The 20,600-nt window shown below is 40.4% G+C and overlaps 1 protein-coding gene across 1 annotated transcript in view; it reads left to right on the forward strand.

The window, feature by feature from the left end:
• Positions 1-1,788: 1,788 nt before the first annotated feature.
• Positions 1,789-20,600, forward strand: part of ERP44 (endoplasmic reticulum protein 44) — a 47,716-nt gene continuing 28,904 nt past the window's right edge. Inside the window, exon 1 of the mRNA XM_066560863.1 lies at positions 1,789-2,105. Within this exon, the coding sequence (XP_066416960.1) occupies positions 2,049-2,105 (57 nt within the window). The 5' untranslated portion in view covers positions 1,789-2,048. The remainder of the gene's footprint in view (positions 2,106-20,600) is intronic.

The raw sequence follows: 20,600 nt of genomic DNA on the forward strand, positions 1-20,600 counted from the left end.
ACAAATAAACTAAAATATAAGAAATCTAGGGGCAGCAGCACAAATTTCAGCAAATAGCAAAGAACCCAGTGAAGCACCAGAAACATCAACAATATTTTTGCCATAAAACTGACTGCATACAGAAGAGAATTAATAATGAAAAAATGTTAATAGTTTCCAGATGAAAGCAACAGTTCTGCATAAAGTGTTAGTAATTATACAGGTGAGAGAAGCAACCCATTACCTCTACAGCAATTCTTAGTAAAGTCTTATGATTCCATTGAACAGGCTAATTCTGCATCAGAGAAGTTCTGAAATATTAAGAGGGACTAGAAAAGGAAAATTTGTAACATTCCTCAGGTATTTTTCTCATGTATATGACAAACAGATGAACTGCTGTCTGGAAGACTTGCTTGATATAGATTCTCATTAACAAAAAAATGAGACATGTCAATTAAAAACGAAGAAATAAGTAAAAGGTCTGCTTATAAAATGCTACATAATTGGCAATATCTGTCATATACATCATATTACTGGAATCAAGTAAATACTTTTCTTCTTTAAGCTAACATGTAGAAAAATATTAGCCTTCTCAAGTCACTTAAAATGAAGGGACACTCACATGGACACCAAGGCCTCTTCAAGGTGTGTGTGAAATTTCATACCAAACTACAATATTTTGTCTACTTTGCATAACACAGATAGCAAGAGTTATACCACATTTCTACTCACCAAAACATGAGTTGTTAAAATTTAAACATGATAGCACAATCATGCTATCACATTTTATTGATACTTTCCAAGTGAAGACTGAGCTTTGAAAAAATATCAAAGATTTTTCAAATGTGAGTTAGTGCACAAGATGTTCATTCTACAGATCAAAGAGCTCAAGTTCTTAAGGTAGTCATGGCAGAACTGATAAAAGCCAAGTTTCAATTTCAGACAATAAAAAATACATGACTTGTAAGTATATCTTATGTGTGCAAGAGTGTTTGCAGCTCATGAAACTGACAGGCCACAAGATCTTTGCAGGGCCACACAAAGTCTGAGCCTGTCAGGCGTTCTTTGAAACCAAGCGAGCCCTAACTTGAAAAAGGCTGATGTGAAGGATTTTCTTCTAAATGGTGTTACACCCTGTCCCCCTCCTTACACACGTGTGCATACTGGAAATGTGACAAACGCAAAGCGCAGCCTTCTATCATCTTTTTGAGACAGCCCTGCAAGGTCTCAGAGCGTGTACGCATTCTGCAAGGTCCAAAGTTTTAGTGGAAGAGGGCCGAGCCCTGAATTTCAGGTGTTCTTCATTTTCAGCATTTACAACTGAGGAAGCGACAGAAAGCGCAAATCTGTGGAAGCGCCAAGGGATAAACACCAACGATGACGCTCCACCCGAGCTGAAGTTTCCCAACCCGCCCAGCCCCGTCACACACAGGCTTCCAAGCAGAAAGTTTCCTCCCAAACTCCGAGGACTCGAATACCACAAGGAGCACAGTTCCTAAGCACCCCTTCTGTTCCCCACGCCAAACCCGCGTGCCCAGCCCCGGCTGAAGGCACAAGGCAGGATCCAAAGGAAACGCGGGCAGCCGCTGGGGGCTGGCAGGGAGCGATCCAGAGCGGAAGAGGGTGCGGCGCCACGGGACAGCCGCGCCACCACGGCGGGAAGGGTTAACCCTGCCTCGCCCAGACCGCCTCCCTCTCGCCTTCCTTCCTCCCCTCCCTTCTCCCCAGCCCGGCGCTGCAGTTGCGCCCCGTAACTCACCTCCACCCCGCCCTTCTCCTCATCGCGGCACCGCCCCGCGGGCAGCCCCGGTGCGCTCTGGGTTCCACGCCTCCTCTCCCGCTCCCTCTCTCTCTCGTCCCCTCCTTTCCTTCCTCCTCCTCCTCCTCCGTGCCCTCCCCTTCCCGGAACTACGCTTCCCGGCGTGCCCCGGGAGCGCGCGGCGGAGCGCGGGCCCCGCGGTGGAACTTGCCCGGGTGTTTCCTGGCGACGGGGGGAAGTGCAGGAGCCGCCGCCGCGGAGAGTGGGAGCCGCGCTTCTCCCCTCCCCGCTCCCGGCCGCCCGATCTACCATGAGACCCGCCATCTTCCCGCTCCTGCCTGACCCCGGCTGCCTCCTGCTCCTTCTGGTAAAAGCCGCCGGTCCCCCGCTGCCCTTCCCTTCCCCGCGCCGGCTCGGGCAGGGCGGCGCTGGGGTGGCCGGCGGGCCCCGCTCAGGGCTTCTCTCTCGCTCCCCTCCCCCGCCCAGCAGGTGCCGGCGGCCGGGAAGGAGGGAGGCCGGGAGGGAGCGGCCCCGGCGGCGGGGCCCGGCGGTGTGGCCGAGGCCGATAGGCTGCGCGCACGGGGTGGGGCCGCGGCCGGGCCCGGGCCCGGGCCCGGGGCAGTGTTCGGGCGGGCGGCGCGGCCTGGCCCCGGCTCCGCGGGTGCCGGAGCCGGCGGGAACGGCCGTAACGGGGGCGCCTCTGCAGCCCCCTGAAAGAGACTGGGCCAGGTGGGGGGGGCCTCCTCTGCCAGGGCGGGAGGACGTGGTCCTAAGCTGCGCCAGGGGAGGTGTAGGTGGGACGTGAGGAGGAATCTCTCCACAGCAAGGGCCATTAGACACCAGAGTGGGCTAGTGCCCGCGGAGGTGGTGGAGTCACCGTCCCTGGAGATGTTCAGGAATGACTGGATGTGGCACTTGGTGCCGTGGTCTAGTGGACACGGTGGTGTTGGGTCATAGGTTGAGCTCGATTATCTCAGAGGCCCTTTCCAGCCTCATTGATTCTGTGATCTTTAGTTGACAGACTACAGCATTTTTTTTTCTTAGGCTTTTTTTAGGCTGGCATTACACGCATGACCTAAGCCACCTTCCAGCTTTGCCAGTACACAAATGCAATCATTGATGTGTGTGTTTTGTGGAGATAACTTGCTTGCCCTATAGTTCATTTTTTTTTTAAAGAAAGAGGAACCAGGCTGGTGTGGTGATTCATTCTTACTTTTCCAGAGATATATTGGGTCAGATTCTGGATCTTTCATAAGCGATTTGCAGAACTAAGGGGGACTTGTGTGAATAAATTCTAGTAGGATTTTTCTCTTAAGGTACTAAGGATTTTAGTCAATCTATTTTAAGCATTTGGAAGAATAAAATGGGCCAGAAAATTAAAGAATAATTGGAGGTAATGGTAGATAGAAGTCTAGAGGTCCAAGGAGGAGTACAGAGTGATATAGCTGCTAATGAATGGATGAACTGGTTAGGAATGGGAGGACACTTCTGTAATGAACAGTACAAGTATTCATTATCCCCTTGAAATGTGCACTTCTAGCTGAGTAAGCTCTGGGTAAAATAGTATGAACTTGCTGTCATTTCAGGGTTAGAAAACGCATATGATTGGTAGGGTTTGAAAAAACACACTTGAAATGTTTATATATAGACAGCAATAGCATGCTAAAACACTATATGAGAGACTGAAGTTAGGAACCTCATACTTTTCAGTCATCTGTGTATTAAAACAATATTGCTTATGTGCTAGATTGGTTTTCACTATTGTTTTACATACAGACTAATGAGCAAAACCAAGGAGCATGTACTGTTTAAAGACACCATGGAATGTGTCCATTAAATAGGCAACCACAAATTTGAAAGAGTGGGGGGAAGTCAGTGAGTTTTTCTTTCTTCATGGCACAGTTGATCAATACAAGTTAAATATGCATCAATAAGAATTATGTTTGCCAACAAAAAAGAAAACTAGCAGGAAATAGCTGCAACTATTGATCTGCAACTTCTCTGTATTTTGTTTGCTGTTTCTTTGTGTATGGGTCATTTAAACCCATTTCTAATGTGGTTTAAAATAATAGAATACATAAAACTTTAAGAAGAATACAGTTCATAGGTTTGTTTTTTTAAAAAAATACAATTAAATGCAATGTTATCTGTGTAATGATTCAGTGTCATTTTATCAGCCATGGTCCTGTGTTGTAAGATGCCTAGTTACATGAATCAAGCCAGTGAATCATTCCTTTTAGTAGGTTTGTTAAAGGTTTTGGAAAGGTTGTTCCAAGCAGTCTGGGAGAGTGAAGGGATGCTCTTTCTTTAAAAGGGCTGAAAAAACTTTGCGTTGTTCAAAGAGGCCGCCCCCCACCTGGCTGCAGCCTCCTTTGAAAAAACTTTGCGTGTTGTTTGTTTTCTTGGGATACTCAGTGTCCCTGATGTCCCTGAGATGTATCAGATAAGCTTTAAAGTTCCGGTAACTTTGTTTTTCTTGTTACCAACTGCCTGGAATACTTAAGACCAGCAGTGCAACTTGGCCTTCTGCTCCATATCTAAGGGGTGTGCCGCCTGACAGAGGCTCTTGGAGCATGGCATATTTTGTGGATAAGTGAATTTGTTAGTGTTACATCAGGGGTTCGTAAGACAGAATACACACTGATATGTAGCTGTGAAAACAGCTTGCTAAGCTGGTCTTGCTTAGTAGTAGCAATGAAGTTATCAGGAATTCTTTTCTGGACTTTCTGATAAGCAAATTTCTTTTCCAGACGGGAATTTAATATGCTGCAAAAAAGAAGAAAAGATACAATGTCAAATCAAAATAAATTCTCTTGTCTAAAGTTTGACAGATCACTACAGTTTTAGAGGGCTTTGTGTCTCATATTCTTCTTCTGTGCTAATATTCTTCTTCCCTGGTGTCACCGAAGTTTGGGTTGACACGAGGGAGATTTCAGTGCAAAGGGATACCTGCAGTCCCAGCACAACTCTGCCCTTCCAACTTCTCAGCATTTTACTGGGCTGCTGGGAGTTGAAAGGAAACTGGAGCAAGGACAGGAGAGGTGCAGGCTGGCACGACCCCTGCCTCAAGAGCTGAGAGGAGGGGTGAGCAGTGCACAGCACAGACTACAGAGGGTCTTGTACAGCTGCTTGTTTGTAAGACCAGAATAAGAGATGCACAGAAATGTCATGGGGCCCTTGGAGAGTGAGATGTTTCTGCCTTGTTGGTATGTTTCTTAATACTGGGCAGGACACATCTTTCAGATGAATCCAAGAGAGTGGAATAAATGCTGATGGGAGAGTGGCTCATGACATTCTCCTCTAAGGCAAGGTGTGGCTCTTTGGCTTTGCTCCATCATTCTGTATGTTTGCCTGTAGTCGCAGTCAGATATACTTTGCCTTTAAAGAAAATTCTAGAACAAGACACTATTGCACATGCTTCTTCTGCATGTGTTTGAGAGGCTTGTATTGCTCAGTGCTTCCCTGGGAGGCTCAGGCACAGTGCCCCTGAGCAAAAGCTGTGACTGGAGGAAACCACCAACGGATAGTGAGGGAAATGAAGAGGGAAGTTCCTAACTGGAAAAAATACTGTGGGGTAATCTTTTTGTTTCTTGTTTTACTGCCACTGCCTTTCATGTCGTGATAACATGACACCAGGTACCCAAATAATGAAAGTAAAATGAAATAAAAATTGTCTTTTAACTTAGTGTTAAATATGTAGTAAGTTGCCCAAGGAGAAGTTGAACTCTGTACATTTTATGCCTAGACCATATATCTGTGTATTTGCCTCTCCCTGCATTTGTATTAGAAAACTAAATTTGTAATTGAGACTGCTGCTCAAAATACCATATTCTGAATAGGAGCATGAGTCAGAAATTGTAATTACAGGCAAAATTTAGGCCGCTGAGCCTTATACAATGAAATAGGTTCCTTCCAAGGGTAGCACTGGACTTCTGAGTTGTCCATTATCTGCCATGATTTCTAAATGAAATAGCAGGTAACTGAGGAACATTCCTCTTTGGAGAGGGGAAGCAGGGGAGTCTTGAATTCCTGTGAAGACAGCTTGTATTCTTAGTGCTATGCTAGGCAAGTTTACTGTTTGGAGTGCTCAGGAGGGAAGAGAGAAGAAACTGAACTGTTTCTTGGAACAGAAGACTCTAACAATGCTGGAAAATGTCTAAATGGGTTATTGACACTAAGATCTCAGAGATTCTGTTGCTGGTGGCTGTGATGACACCCTCCTTGCTTTTTTCTGTGATATCTTTACTTCCATAATGTGCTGTGTTTTTTGTTTGGTTGGGTTTTTTTGTGTTTTCTTGGTGGGACAGCTTTCCTAAGCAAGAGACTGGCCCTTACATTGCTTTCTCAAGAAAGCAGAATTACCACATTCTATATGGTTTAATCAAGCCTACTTCATTTGAAAGACTTTAGGATTCTATGCTGCTTTCAGGAGAACCAATTTTTCACCTTGCAGACTCTTTTATAAGTCTCAATTGTATAGCTTCCAGATATTTTGTTTGCTTAAGGGGAGGGAATTGTCTAATGCATAGGGCAAGTGTACAAATATGCTGTAAATTTTATACCAGACCTTCTTCAAAACCTCTTCAGGAGAGTCTAGAGATAATTCAAAAACAAGTGCTTTAATAATGCTTTAAGTGGATTTGGATGCATTAGTAGCAACCTGTTCATTATTCCCCCCCACCCCATTTGAGAGTGAGTTCTCTAGTGGTTTAGAGGAGGAAACAAAGCAACATTTGGGGAGGTAAGCAGAAGCAATACAGGGTGCAGAGATCAGAGCCTAAAGAATATTCTTCCCAAACTCCAAACTGGAGAAAGCTCCTGGAGAAGTAGAGGAGGGAGAAGTGTGTTATAGAGAATAAGGAAAAGAAGTGAGATCAAATTTCCTTTTGAGTGTTCTGCCTTTACCCTTCTTTTCTCCTTGACATGTCTTCCTTCATCAGGAGCATCCTAACCATAGGTAGAAATACATGCAATTTTCTTTTCCAACACTTTTAGTAATGTCAAGTGCTCATATTGTCTAGTTAAAAAAAGTTCATACATAAGATTTTAGAAGTTTGAATAGCTTTAATTTTATTTTCAAATTCACTCTCTCTGGTATTTCTTTTTACATTGTTAAGAGTTATCCTGCAAAGTTATTGCTATACTATAACACTATCTCAGAATGTTTTTTTCACCACTACTTGAGGATACTGTGTTTTTCCAAACCAGCTGTAGCACTGTTTCCACACTTTGGTAAAAGTGCCATGCAAAAAGCAACAAGGCATATTGGGAGAGAATTCTATAATTTTTCCTATTTTTATATATGCTACTACTGAGAAACTGAGTACCCTGGTAGTACACCCTTTATAGCTAAGAGCCATTCATGCCATTAAAACATGTGCAAAGTTCAGTACTGTGTCTTCCAGAAAAGCACATGTGACTTGGAGCTTCCTCTAGTGAAGGAAGTGAGTGAACCAAAACCTGGAAGCTCCTTCACATGCATGCACATAGACCTTTAGTGGAAGTGATCCACAAGATCTGCTCCATGGGTGCTGATAGGACATAAAATGTTCTCTACAGTGGCACTAAGCAAAATGCAAAGTGCAGTGCTCTGTGCCTTAAACCATATAGTGGTTGGAATGGCGAAAGCATTGAGGATGCACATGGTTACCTAAAGGCAGGTGCTCTGGGCATACTTTCAGCAAATAACTGCTAATCATCTATGCAGCACAAGGCTTCTGCTGAACACAGTAAATCTCCTTTTCATCTGAACACAGTAAATCTCCTTTTCATCTGTTGTTGTTATGGTAAATGTTCTAGGTTTCTTCCCTCCCTTGTTTCTTGATCTATGTCTGGCTTTAGCAAGAAAGCTTTGATGGAGAGGAGTATTAAGAGTCTCACTGTGTTTACCTGATAGGATCAAGTTGTAGAGTTCTGATTTTTTTTGATTGCCACTAGAAGTTTGATCATTTAAATTTTAAAGGACTTCCTAAAGTCATCTGGTATTACTCCCTGCTCAGTGCAAGTCTAACTTGGATGGGATTGCTCAGGTTTTTTTCCAATTGTCTTATAGAACTCCAAGGATGGAGGTTCTGCAGCTTCTCTGGTCACCTGATTTGGTGTTGAATCAAAACTTTGTTGCAAGTTTTCTTTGAAAAGTCTGTCTGAAGGTGTGGATTGTATATATTGTCTGTTGTCCTATCACTGCATCTTTGGGAAGAGTCTGGCTCTGCCTTCTCTATAATCTCTGATTAGGTCGCTGGTACCAACAGTAATAACTTTTCCTTAAGGGTGAACAAATGCAGCTGTCTCAGCCTCTCCTTGTATACCCTGGTCTCCTGTCACTACTCACCTTCACAGCCATCTGCTGGGCTTCATTTCCATATGTTAATGTCTTGTACAGGTGGTCCCAAAGCTGGACAGAGTCCTCCAGATGTGCTCACACAAGTGCCAGATGAAAGGAAAGAATCACTTCCTGTGGTCTTCTGGCTACACTTTTGCTAGCACAGACCAGTGTGTGGTTGTCTCTGCTGCAAGGTCATGCTTCTGACTCTTGTTCAACTTGCTCCCCAAGACCTTTTCTGCAAAGCTGTTTTCCATCTGGTTGGCTCCCAGCCTGTTATTCCAACAGTGAACTATGTGTCTCCAACAGAGACAGAGGACTTTGCCTTTGTGGAACTTTGCAAGGTTTCTGTCAGGCCACTTCTCCAACCGTTTGAGGTATCTCTGAATAGCAAATATTCCCTTGAGCTTATAAAGCGCTTCACCTAGTTCCTGTATCCTTGGGGAATTGCTGAGGAGGCACTCTTTTCCATCTTTCTGGTCATTCCTACACACAAATCTCAAACCCAGTGTTGCTCTGGAGAAACTTCCTTAGAGACCACTCAGACATGGTATCCGAGTTACAGCCTTTTGAGTTCAGCAGTTCAGCTGCTGTGTCACTCACTTCATAGTTCACTTATTCAGTGCATGCATCAACAATTTAGGTCTAAGGATCTTTTGAGGTGCTATGTTAGAAGCTTCCTAAAGTCAAGGCAAACAACATCCAGTACTCTTTCCTTGTTTACAGAGCTAAATGTCTTGCCACAGAAAACAGATTGATTTACTTATTCCAAATACATGCTGGATGGATGTGGCTTCTGGAAAGAAAGTTTGTTTCCATGATTCTCCTGGTGACCCAGAGAAAAAAACATTTGTTCTGGGTCTGTGTCTCTGTATACGTCCCAGTTGCAGAAGAGCTTTCTAACTTGGTCTTCTACTCATGTGAGTAATGCTTCTTTCCCTGGAACTCTGTTATGGGCTCAGACCTCATCAGTATAAAATCAGCCAAAGACAACATTGAGTGTCTAAGCCTTTTCTGTGTATTTTCTCTCTATGTCTCCTGCTAGCTGAGCAGCAGCCTACAATTTTCTTCCTCTCTTCCTCTCTTCCTTTTGTTGCCAGCTTACCTTGACATCCCTCTCTCAACTCCAGCTGAGCTTGGGCTGCTGCCAGCTCAAGCAGTGTTTCTCTCTTCCTACCAAGTATTTTTCTTACCTCTACCTTCTGTCTGCTCCCTCTTTTTTTTTTTTTTTAACTCATCCAGAAATTCTTTGTTAATCCGTGCAAGTCTTCTGCCATGCCAGCTTTCTGCCCAGTGGAGTGGATTGGTTTTGAGCTCTGAAGAGGTTCTCCTTGAAGGTCAGCAGGCTCTTGTGGGTCCTTTTGGCTTTCCGAGCCGCGGTTTATGAGTGAACTGAATTAAGACTCGAGTCCCTTCAAGTCTTGTCACTTTATTCAATTGTCCTGTGAGGTACATATTTTTAGGTAAAAAATAAATATCGTAGTAGATTATAGATGGGATTTAGTGTGAGCCTCAGTCATATATGTAAAAGTTGCATTAGCAGTGGCAATGAAGTGAAACACAGGAGGTCCAAAATCTTGTTTCCTGAAAGATGTAATTGTTCACATTTTATGTGTTGGAGTCTCCCAGCTGCTTCACTTTGGGACCAAAATGAAGGTTATGAAGAGACATTTCAGGTATGTGGTTTGCTACATTGCTCTGTGGCTTAGATTTCTTTAATGACTGAAACTTTGTATCCTAAATGATGTTCAGGAAACAGGAACCTGAGCAGAACATAGAACTCTAGAAATGGAGGATAGTAAATGACCTGGTTCCTTGGCATGTGTTTTTTGCAGCCAGCCTGTCTTCTGTCTTGTTTGGCATCAGTGATTCTTGCCTGTTTCTTGTGTGTTTCATTGAGGTGCATCCAAAAAAAGTATGAATGTCTTTTTGGGTTTTATTTTCATAAATTTGTGAAAATGAGAGAAGAAGAGCAGTCTAATCTCTGTTGTAAAATAACTGGCAGTAAAGCTTATATTTTGTCTCCAACTGGATTCGTGTGGCAATTGGGCATAAACACAGAGAGAACTTGTTCATTAGGAACTCTGCAAGGAAGTATTTTGAAAGGCAAGGAATAGGTGCCTGTTCCAATGGTCTGGAAAAAGCAAACAACAGCTGTGATAGTGTTTTGCTGTTTCCCATAGCTGTCGTGATTATGAAGTGATGATATAATTAACTTTCTCAAAAGCTGCACAAAGGGAAAGCTTTTCAGTGATGTATCCATATTTGTAATCCCAAGAAAAGCTTTTTGTTCCTTTAGTCAGTCTATCACTTCTGACTCTCGTAATTTACTGAAATCTCCTTTCTTAACTCTTGCTAGAAACACTTAGCTCCTAGATTCTTTGCCAGTCATACAAAGTATGAATTTTCATAAACGTGTGTATGAAACAACTTTTTTCCTTATTTTTTTCCTTCTCCCTGTTGAGTCAATTCAATTGGGATTTTGGACACAATAACTAAAAGACAAATTGGTTGCTTCACAAAGGTAATTAAGACAATATGTGGTGCAGGGGCTGAACAGTTAGGGGTTCTTTCCTTCTAATGATCCGTTAATTAGTGAAGGGAGCTCAGCGAGTGTTTGAGTGTTCCGAGTGTTCTGGCCTCTCAGGAATTACCTTCGCATGGCATTTAAATCTGCTTTGGTTAAAAAGGTATAATTGAAGGGGGAGAGGCCTTTTTAGAGGCCAGCAGAATTTGCTAAACCAATGCAAATGTCTACATATAATTGGTGTTATGTAGATAATAAATATTTTTAAATAAACCATTAAATAGCTGTGATACCTCGCTGAGAGTTTTGGTGGCAGTTTTGGTTGCAGCAGGCTTCCCTGTTGAGAGCAGTAAGATTGCTACATGAAGCTGGTTGAGTGCAGAGCCAGGGTGTCTGAAACTTGCTCCCAGTTCAAGCACTGCACCATGTTAGTGTGTTCATACTATTTTTAGGACCAGTCTGGAATACTTGCTTGGATGTTTTTGTGGGAGTCAGCTTGAAGCTGGCAGGTCTAATATTCCTTGAAGAGAAGTAGAGCAATCTCTGTATGATTCCCTTTTGTGCATTTCAAAATATCTGTGGTATGTGTCCTGCCATCTGCATTATTTATTCTTCTGCTGTCCAGAGTTATCCAGGATAAATTGACTGCATATGTGCAGGACCTTAGCAGCTGTTTAGGACAGAAAGAAAATAGGTCTTATACAGTCTGAAATTAGCCTCTCATTCTTCAAGGTGCATGCAGCTCTGGTCCCAAAGGTGAATTTTTCTCTTCAGGTTCAGGTAGCATTACTTTAATCAGTGCTTTTCCCTAGAAGATAAGCCAATGGATTTATTTGTAAAAAGATATCTTCTTTTTTTTTTTTTTTAACCTCCTCATTTGAATTGGGAGATTTTTCCCATGCCAGCTTGTCAATTAGAATGCAGCTGTGGAGTAGTATTTCTATTACACACAATCACCACCTATTTGGAAAGATCTTTTCCATTATCTACTCATATGTCATTTTAAGGTAGCAAATAATAAATGCTAGCCTAAAAATTGTTTGCTAGAGACAAGCTAATGGATGTCCCAAGAGCTTTAATACGCTATGATTGGCAGTTTCCTTGTATAGAGTGGAAGTTTGTGGAGTGTGCATCACAATTATGCCTGGAATGAAGAAATAAAATAACCAAAGTAATGTAAGTTCAGATTATGTTTTAAGTGGATTTATTCTAAAGTTCAGAGTTCTGATGTTAAGGGAATGATAAACAGATATCATCAAAATGCCACTGTGTTTTAGAAAGCTTGTAATTTTGACATTCTGAGGTGTTCCTCATTTTGATTTCTCAGAAAAAGAGGGAGGAGCAACACTGGACTGAATCTCAGTGGTTTTAATGTGTGGGCAAACACTTCATACACTACAAGTGGCTGCATCACAAATTATTATACCTGTCTTTTGATAGTTGTGCAAACAATACCTTAGCCTCTTGCTGCAGTATTAGCAGGTAATTTGAGGGAAAGTGGCATCCCAGTCATGTGGAAGGAAAAGTAAAATCTGTAGCACAAGGAGAGACATAGTGATATTGGTAGTATTGGTGCTGAAAGCTCTGGATCTGAGGTTAGTAAATGGGTGATTACAGGTGGGTTCGTTGTGGTGGAGATTGCAGAGCATGACGTGACTGTGTAATAGTGAAAGTGGAAGAGGGTCAGAATTCAAGTTGAACTGCTAATTGCCACAGAATCATCCATAGTTTGCTGCACTGCTCCATTGTTTAGTTCTAACCATCATCACCTTCAGCATCAAACAAGGATGAGCTGAATCACAATGGCTGTGATTCTGTGCTTTCACAGGGATTTTGTTATTCAGAGGTACAAACAAGCAGCTGCACTAAACTACAGTTTAAATTGTACCATTGTTTAAACTCCAGTTTAAAGTTATTGGAAACTGGCTTTGTCCACTTGTCTTCCCTTATATTCCCTTTAGAGTGCAAGTTTAACCAGTATGATGTTTTGCATCCCTTTGGGTGGACTCGATGACGCAGCTGTATTTTTCATTTAAGTATTTTGTTTGTCTATTTGTTGCTTTTTCTACTTTTTTTTTTCTCTTAACTTAGTGTCTCAGCTGCATGGTTTAGAGCCATGTCCAGTGTGGATATTTTTCTCGTGGAGGGCTAGTTGCTGTATGTTTATGGTAGTCATATTATATTGGCATTTGAGCAGTGGGTAATTCATACACACTCTTAAAACAAGTTCCAGCTGAAAGGTAAAACTGAACAGGTTTGTCTTTACTTAAAGTTCCCACCTTTCTTGATAAGGCAAAGATATGGAGAACTTGATGTTTTGGAGAAGAAGGGTAAAAATGTGTTCAGTATTGTAACTAGATTGTGTCATTAATAAAAACCTAAGCAGCTAGAAGTGCATAGGTGTTGAAGCTGATCATTTCACTTTAAAAAAAGTTGGTTTTGTCTTATTGAAGAATAAGCTCAATATGTAGTAAAATTTCTCAAAATAGAAATTGTGTTTATTTTTAAAGCAGTAGAATGTGTGCAGGCAGCAAGGATAGAAAATTCTGTTATCCACTAATATGTTCAATACTTCAAATTATTCCAAGGTAGCAAACATTCATGTGACATTAGAAATACAGATTCTGATGGAAACACCACATCTACTTTTGGTTTCTTCATCTATACTTTAAAGGGGAGATTCTGAATTCCACAGCCACTCATCCCACAGAAGGATGTAGAAGTTTTTGTTTTATTTTAATATGCATTTTCATCACCAGTCCAAAAATGAACAAAACATAAATACATTTGTATTATTTAAAAAAAGCTAATTTCTTGTTCTTCAATGGCCCTGTGTAAAAACTATAATAAAGAGCACAGGAAAGCCCATAGATTATAATGAATAGCAGGGTAATGTGTTGCTTTTTGTAATGAGGAATGGAGTTAAAAGTACACAGTCTCCAATATTGAAACTGTCTACAACAAATTTTTTTTAATAGAGGGTTTTACATTTAATCGCAGTGGCCAAAATAGAGAACAAGACCTTTTTCCTTGATTTAGTGAAAAGGGGCAGCAAACTATTCTCCTCTGCCAGCCTTACCAAAGTCTTGACAAGACCAAACTGCTCTTTATTTCATATTGCTGGATCATACTTTATCAAGTTGAGGATCTTAAGAGTGCTGGCTTTCATACACAGCAACAGCTGCTTAATTTGTGCTAATCATTTTGGAGATTGCATTTGTATTTTATGTGTGTTACTCCTGCTTGAAAGTGTATCCTTGTATTGTTGCCAAATAATCAGAGCAGTTGGCAAAATGGAAAAGAAAGAGTTATCAGAACATGAGGTGTTTTTTCCTAAAAGGCTGCACAAATGTGACCTTTCTTTTTCAGGGGAATTCTAGCTGCTTGTTTAAGAGAAGCAGCTTGGCAAATAAAATAATTTCAAAAATAAAGATTCAGAGTTTTCAGCTGTTTCCTGGGGAGCTGAATTTGTAGTTTTAAATCTGTGAAACAGGCTTTAAGGTAGATTCCTAGTTGTGAAGATTTGGAGCACTCTGAACATCATTCACAAATTAATCTAGATGTTCAGACATCTGTTTACATCTTTTTAAGGTGTATGGACTGTGTTCTCTCTGTGTAGATATATAAGGCAAGGAAACCAGTGGATTATAACCCTGACTGGAGATTACTCTTTTCCCTAAAGGCCAAGAGAAATAACTGAATGTTACAAATAATTTAACTGGAAATAAATTACAGGTCTTATCACAGTGACATTTTTTTAGACACACCTCATGTCATTTTTTTTGAACCCTTGCTTAAACACTTCTGTAAAAGACCATGATCCATAGGTTTGTGCTCAGAGACTTAAGTTTTAGAATTGTGTTTGGGTGCATGGTTCTGCTACTAATATCTTTGTGGAAAAAAATGCTACGCATTGGACTGCATGTTGTGATAAATATGTTTAATTCTCATCTCCGCAATGGACTTTTTGAATGAACATCTTGTGTCTTCTAATGATAGTTCACAAACTGTTAAGAGATTAACTTAGCCATTTTTCTGGAAATCCTTGGTGCTGTGGTATCATGCCATTGAGAGATCTCTGCAGCTCTGAACCATTCCCAGTCAAATGGGACAATCCTTCAACTCCTTTGCTTGTGTGCTAAGTTCAGTATTAGGAACCATTAGCTGCGAGTTCTTTTTCCTAATTTGGCCTGTAAAATCAATATGAGTTGGATTTTCAAAGATAGCATTATAAATTGTGAATTTTTCTGTTCCAGTAGTTTCATTTGAAAGTAAGTTTTTCAGTATTAATAAGATATGCACCTACTCCAAATATTCCTTCCACACACTTAAAATGGGAGCAGACAACAGGATATGTGGAAGACAAAAAATGGCATGACTTCTTTTTCATATGATGGTCTCTACTTAGCTCTATGCAGTTACAGCACTGTTTGGCTAAAACAGCATAAAAGTGAACTGTCTATCAAGGCTGAAGAAGCAGATTTACTTTTCTAATTATTTATTATCCATATTTCTGTTTAGTTAGAGGTTTTTTCTCCGTTCTCCTGAACATTTGTAACTGCAATCTTTAAATCTGTTTTAAGTAGCTTCTTTTGAGCATTTTAAATTTTCCTGACTAAATTTAAGGTACAGTTCCTAAGTGAAAAATTATAAGAAATTATTTCTTGTTACCCATTTAAAAATTGCTCTGAAAACTTGAATGTAATTGAGAAGGGATCGTTAGTTAATGTTTTGAACTAATAGATCTTTGTTTCATAGTCTTAGAATGAAAGCAGATTACCTTACCAGTAAAAAAACTCCTGCATATTCACCAGGGATGGCAACAGTCAGTCAAAGTTATGAAAATATTTGGGCACAGTCTGAAATTAAGTGGTGACAACTAAGAGTTGAACTGCTCTCACTGAGAGGGTGAATAATGTTCTTTTTTTATTTTCCTTCAGCATTCTCTATTTACTGTTACCTCTCTTTGCTCTGAACTTTGTGGTTCGTTATGGGGCTTCTGGGAATGCTGCCAGCAAGATGTTCCTGATTGATGGTTCTGAAGCCAAAATTCAGAGGCTCTTACAATGTCTAGCCAGCTTTGGCATTGCTGTCTCCTGGGATTGCTTTCAATTTGAATCATCCTACAGCAGGCTGTAAACCCGTCTGCTTCCTGTTGTCCAGGAGTTTAATGCAGACCTCAGAGCAGCAGCAGATCAGCAGCATGCATAAAAAAGGAGGTACTCAGGTACTGAAAGTCAGCAGCAGGGTCCTGAGAGACTTGGACTTCAGGTAGTAACTTCAACATGCCAATCTGGATTAGGTGTGGGCTAGACCTGGTTGCCAAATGTAAAATGATTTTGTGTTAGGGGAGAAAGATGGTTTAGTTGTCTGCCTTTAGGATTTCCCAGAAGGAGGAAAAGGTAAATGAAAAGTTTAGCAAGTGAAAATGAAGGCTGTTCTTGTTGATTGCTTTGCAGGTGTAGTACTAATTAGAAATCATAATGCTTCATGAATACATTTTCTATATTCTACAGATAGTTTGCTTTAGAAATGAGGACCTCTGCTTCATTATGTGCATTAAAAAATAAAGGCACAAAGAACTAGAATGCAACAGACCTGGTTCTTTTTTCCTTTTCTTTCAATTTTAAGGTTATGCACATTTAAACTGTTAAAATCTTCTGCAATAAAGTGGCATGTAAAGTATAATACACTTGAAATACCATTAAACTATAGGTCTGTCTCTCCTTTCCAGTTAGCAGTTAAAGAAATAACAACACTAAATAGTGCTGGTAAAATGTTGATAAAAGGTTGATTTAAATCTCTTGAGTAACCAGCAGGCTTTATTAATTGTATGTGTGGAATGGCAATTGAACAGGAATACTGTTAGCAGAAGGTGAGCTGAAACTGGATGTGTGCTTTTATTTCCTCTTTGGGAAAGTGGTGTGACACCTGGCAGAGGTTCAGTGTTGGGTATAGGTTGAATAGGTTCTGTCCAGGCATTTTGTTTTGTGTGAGGATACTTGTGTGACATTGCATGGTGTGTTTGGGAGGACCATAGTGACTTTCCAGCAGTGCTTTGAGGTCTTTCATTGGAAACAATCAGAATAAATCTCATCTAATTACTCCTCAGAAGTGACTGCTACTGTCTCTCTAAGCCATTGGCTGACTTCAAGTGAGGACCAAATCTTGATCAGAAACACTAAGATATCTGTACTAATTAAACTTCCCAGAAAAAGCATGACCACTGTTATCTTCAGAAACTCCCAGGAACCTGAGCCATGATGTTCCTGCTTTATTTGACAGTATTTCTGAGGACCAGAAGAGTAAAAGTGTATGTCATTGCCTCTTCTTCCCTCCCCCATATGAGCTAAATTTTATCTTTGTGAACACATTGTTCAGTTCCTGATTTTTCCCTCAAGCAATGTATTCTGTAAGTGCATAAAGCTTTCTGCATTTGCTTGTTTCAGTCTACATTTGTTTTGTCATTTTTCTGTAGTGTTAAATGTTGTGAGTAGATTATAAATATCCTAATCTAACTTGAGCAGCTTCACTCAAGTATTTAAAGTATTATATCCTACTCTATTTTTAGAATATTTTTATTTCATAGCTACTTACTTTTACCATCAGATTTTCAGTTTGTATGTTTAAAAAATAGAAATATAAAAAATACTTAATTTTATCCAATGTAACTGCAGAAAGTTGAGTTGTTTTCAGGTGCACTTCAGTAACCAATTCTCCTTTTGAATTATTTTTTCAAGATGCTTTCTTCAATGAGTTTGTAGCTATCTTGTAATGCCAGTTTGAAATTTATTTTTTTTACTTCAGTTACGAATATGAACCATCATCCATATGTCCTGCTATGAGCAGTGGAACCTAAAGTTTGCATTTAAAAGTGAAAAATTCTGAATACTTTCCTTAGCCAGTATGTTTTTCAGGACTTATGTTCAATACCTTTTATAAAGTGTGTAGCTGATATTCAGAAATTATCTCCTCAAAAATGTCTTGTTTTCTGCTCATGGGTATCAAGCACATGCCTCAAAAAGGTCAGAAAATATTCTCAAAACAGTGTAGCTTCTTAGAAATTAAATACAAATTTGTATTCCTTTATGATAAATATTAATACTAGTAATATCATAAATCTTCTTGCATCCCATAGGACAGCAAGATTACTGGGTCAAAAGGAGGTGTTTTCTTCCTTACAGGCATTATACCTTAATGAAAGCTTCAGCCTGGAGTGTGTCTTGCATATTTATTGACATTTCTTCAAGGAATGCTTTTTTTTCCATGAGTCTGTCTACTTATTATTAAAAGTTTGGCACCCACAATTATTTAGTCAGTATAAAATGTTTGAGAACGTGATTATGAATATATTTGATGAAACAGAAATTTTCATACTACTAGTGGGAAAAGTATTTCAATTATCTCAGATTTTGTGCAACTTTTGGGGGAAGGTGGTCTTAGTATTTTTCCACTACTGCAATACAAATGGACAATAGGGTATATGGTTAATTTGTTTTTCACCTTCAATACATGAAGATGCTTGGTTTTGGTGTTAATGTGTTAGTACATGCAGCTTGCACGTTTCCATGCACATTTCCACAGTAAGAGTCAAGAAAGCAATCACAAAATTTATTTGTCCTATAAAGAAGTATTAGTTTTAATTCCTCTTTTTTGCATATAGCACAGTCTAGAAGAGGATCTCATTGGTTAGTAAGTCCTGTGCTTTCATGGTGCCCTTAAATATTTGCATTACAAGTTAAATGTGTTTTAAGTGTGTTGTGACAATCTACAAATATGACTGCAGTTCCTGATCCATGAAGTATATCTGCTAAGTAACAGAGCCTATTTCTTGACTGCAAATAATACGCTTATCTATGTTATGTTTAATTTATGTGTAACTTATCCTATTAGATAAGATTTGTCTTGGTGCTGGAAAGTTATACTAGAAAAAGCCAGGAGTGTTTAAGAAATTGTTATCTTACCCATTTGGTTTGTTTAGACAATATGAAGTGCTACTGCTGAGCTCCTGTGAAAATAGTTATACCAAGACCTACAATGGAAATTCTCTTCAAGTATGAATGGTGATGCAGAGCTTGTGTGCAGCTACTGAAAAGTTCCTGCTTTCTAGAGGCTTGTGTGGATTTTCTCTGTAAACAAACCTTGTCCAAGATTGCAAGCAGCTTAAGTAACTCTGTGGTTTTCAGGGTGATCAGAGGTTCTTGAGGCCTTGCAAGGCAGCTAAAGCCTTAGAACATTGAATTTGCAAAGTCACCTTCAGTAGGATCAGATGATGGCCAAGAAAATTATTGTTGAAATACCCTATCCATTATTGTCTAGAGCAATATTTCAGCTGTTATTGTTAATTGTAGCTACTGCTTCAATTGTACTCAAGTTAGGTCAAACCTGACATTTGCAACAAAGCAACACCTGTGTACAAGTAAAACCTGTGCCAGCACATGCTGACCTGACCCCTTATGTTACAAACATAACTTCTACTACCAGAACCTCCCCCCAGCAACATCATGGAAGCTGTCATCCCATGCACCACCCAAGGGGTGATGGGGAGGTGTCTGCACTAAGGGTTGCCATCAGCTGTTACTTCTCTGGGTGTAATTTGGCCGGTGTGGATCTGGGTCCATACAGGTAGCTTCTCATTCCAGAGGCAGATTCTACCTTCTTGCTGCTCACTAGTCAGCAATGCCAGCATCTTCAGAGGACCTCCCTGAACACTGGCCTGCTTGAACTTGTGCATTGCATAGGTTGCTTAATCAGATAATTTTTTGGCAGATTGTATTGTTACACTGCCTGTTTAATCTCTGGACCTCACAGCTCTGTTTCTCTACAGTCGTCTTAGAGCCATAGTTCAGATACTTGTCTCAAGCAGTTGAGATGCCACAGGAAGACTGTGCAAACTCCACCACAATTCTTAGATTTTCATTTAAGAATGGCATCTTATTCAACTACCAAGAGAGGAGCACTGGTACATATTTTGTGTTCCAACAGCTGGTGTGCAAGATAGAGTTATCTGCTACCCAAGGGCCTCCATGTGGGAAATGTGAAAGGATCACTGTCTTCACTGGGAAGTGATTAGTGATCCACATTAGTAATCTTTCTGATTAGTGATCCACAAATCAGAAAGAATTGAAAATGATTGATTGCTGCAAATCTCACCTGTGTGTGATTTACTGTGATAGTTTTAGAGCTCTTAACAGTGTCTCACTGCAGAAGTTTCCTACCATCTTTGAAGCTGATCTTAAGGAAAGCAGGGATCCAATTTGGCAATATTTCATATACACTTGTAATAAATGTAACAAAATTTGGTGTGTGACATTAAATGAGTTTTTTGATAAATTGTAAACAGTGTCAAAGGCAGGTATATGCTGGAGGCTTGTTCTTTGTAGTCATGGTCCTACTATAAGTTCAGGATAGGTCTCAAGGTCTTCCATAAATGCAAAGAACCTTATATCACTGGTTCCTGCTATACAGCTGCTCTGTGTGGTTTTATTTGGATGGTCTTTATGCTTTTAGTGCTTTTAGCTATGTTTTTCCTTGGTGCCTCTTGAGCCATAGGCAGATTTTGTTTCCACCTCAAGGAGTAAAAAAGGGAACATCAATAGCATGTGTGTGCTGCTGCATCTCAGTGTGGGTGGGATGTCTGTGTGAATCTCTGATCTCTGCCCAACTCCTTGACCTGTGCTTCTCATTTCTCTTCCAAAACCCTTCCTTTTCCTTTGCTATTACCTCTGTCAGCTGAGGAACCATACATTACTTGAAACCATGAAGCCATCACAGCAGAGAGTCTGGTCCAAGCTCTGACTGGGCTTACAGAAGTGATGACTTTCTGACTGGCTTACTCAGGATGGAAACACTCATGTCCCAGACAAGAATCTATATTATCCTACTCAAACATTTGCATGCTTGTCTCTCTCAAAGCAAAAATAAATTGTAATTCACTGATGACTCTCTCACCTGGAATAGAACTCTACCTCCTATTTCTTCCACTGCACTTTAGAAAAATAAAGATCTGGGCC

Source organism: Molothrus aeneus, chromosome 1 (genome assembly GCF_037042795.1).
Source record: "Molothrus aeneus isolate 106 chromosome 1, BPBGC_Maene_1.0, whole genome shotgun sequence".
Classification (NCBI taxonomy): Eukaryota; Metazoa; Chordata; class Aves; order Passeriformes; family Icteridae; genus Molothrus; species Molothrus aeneus.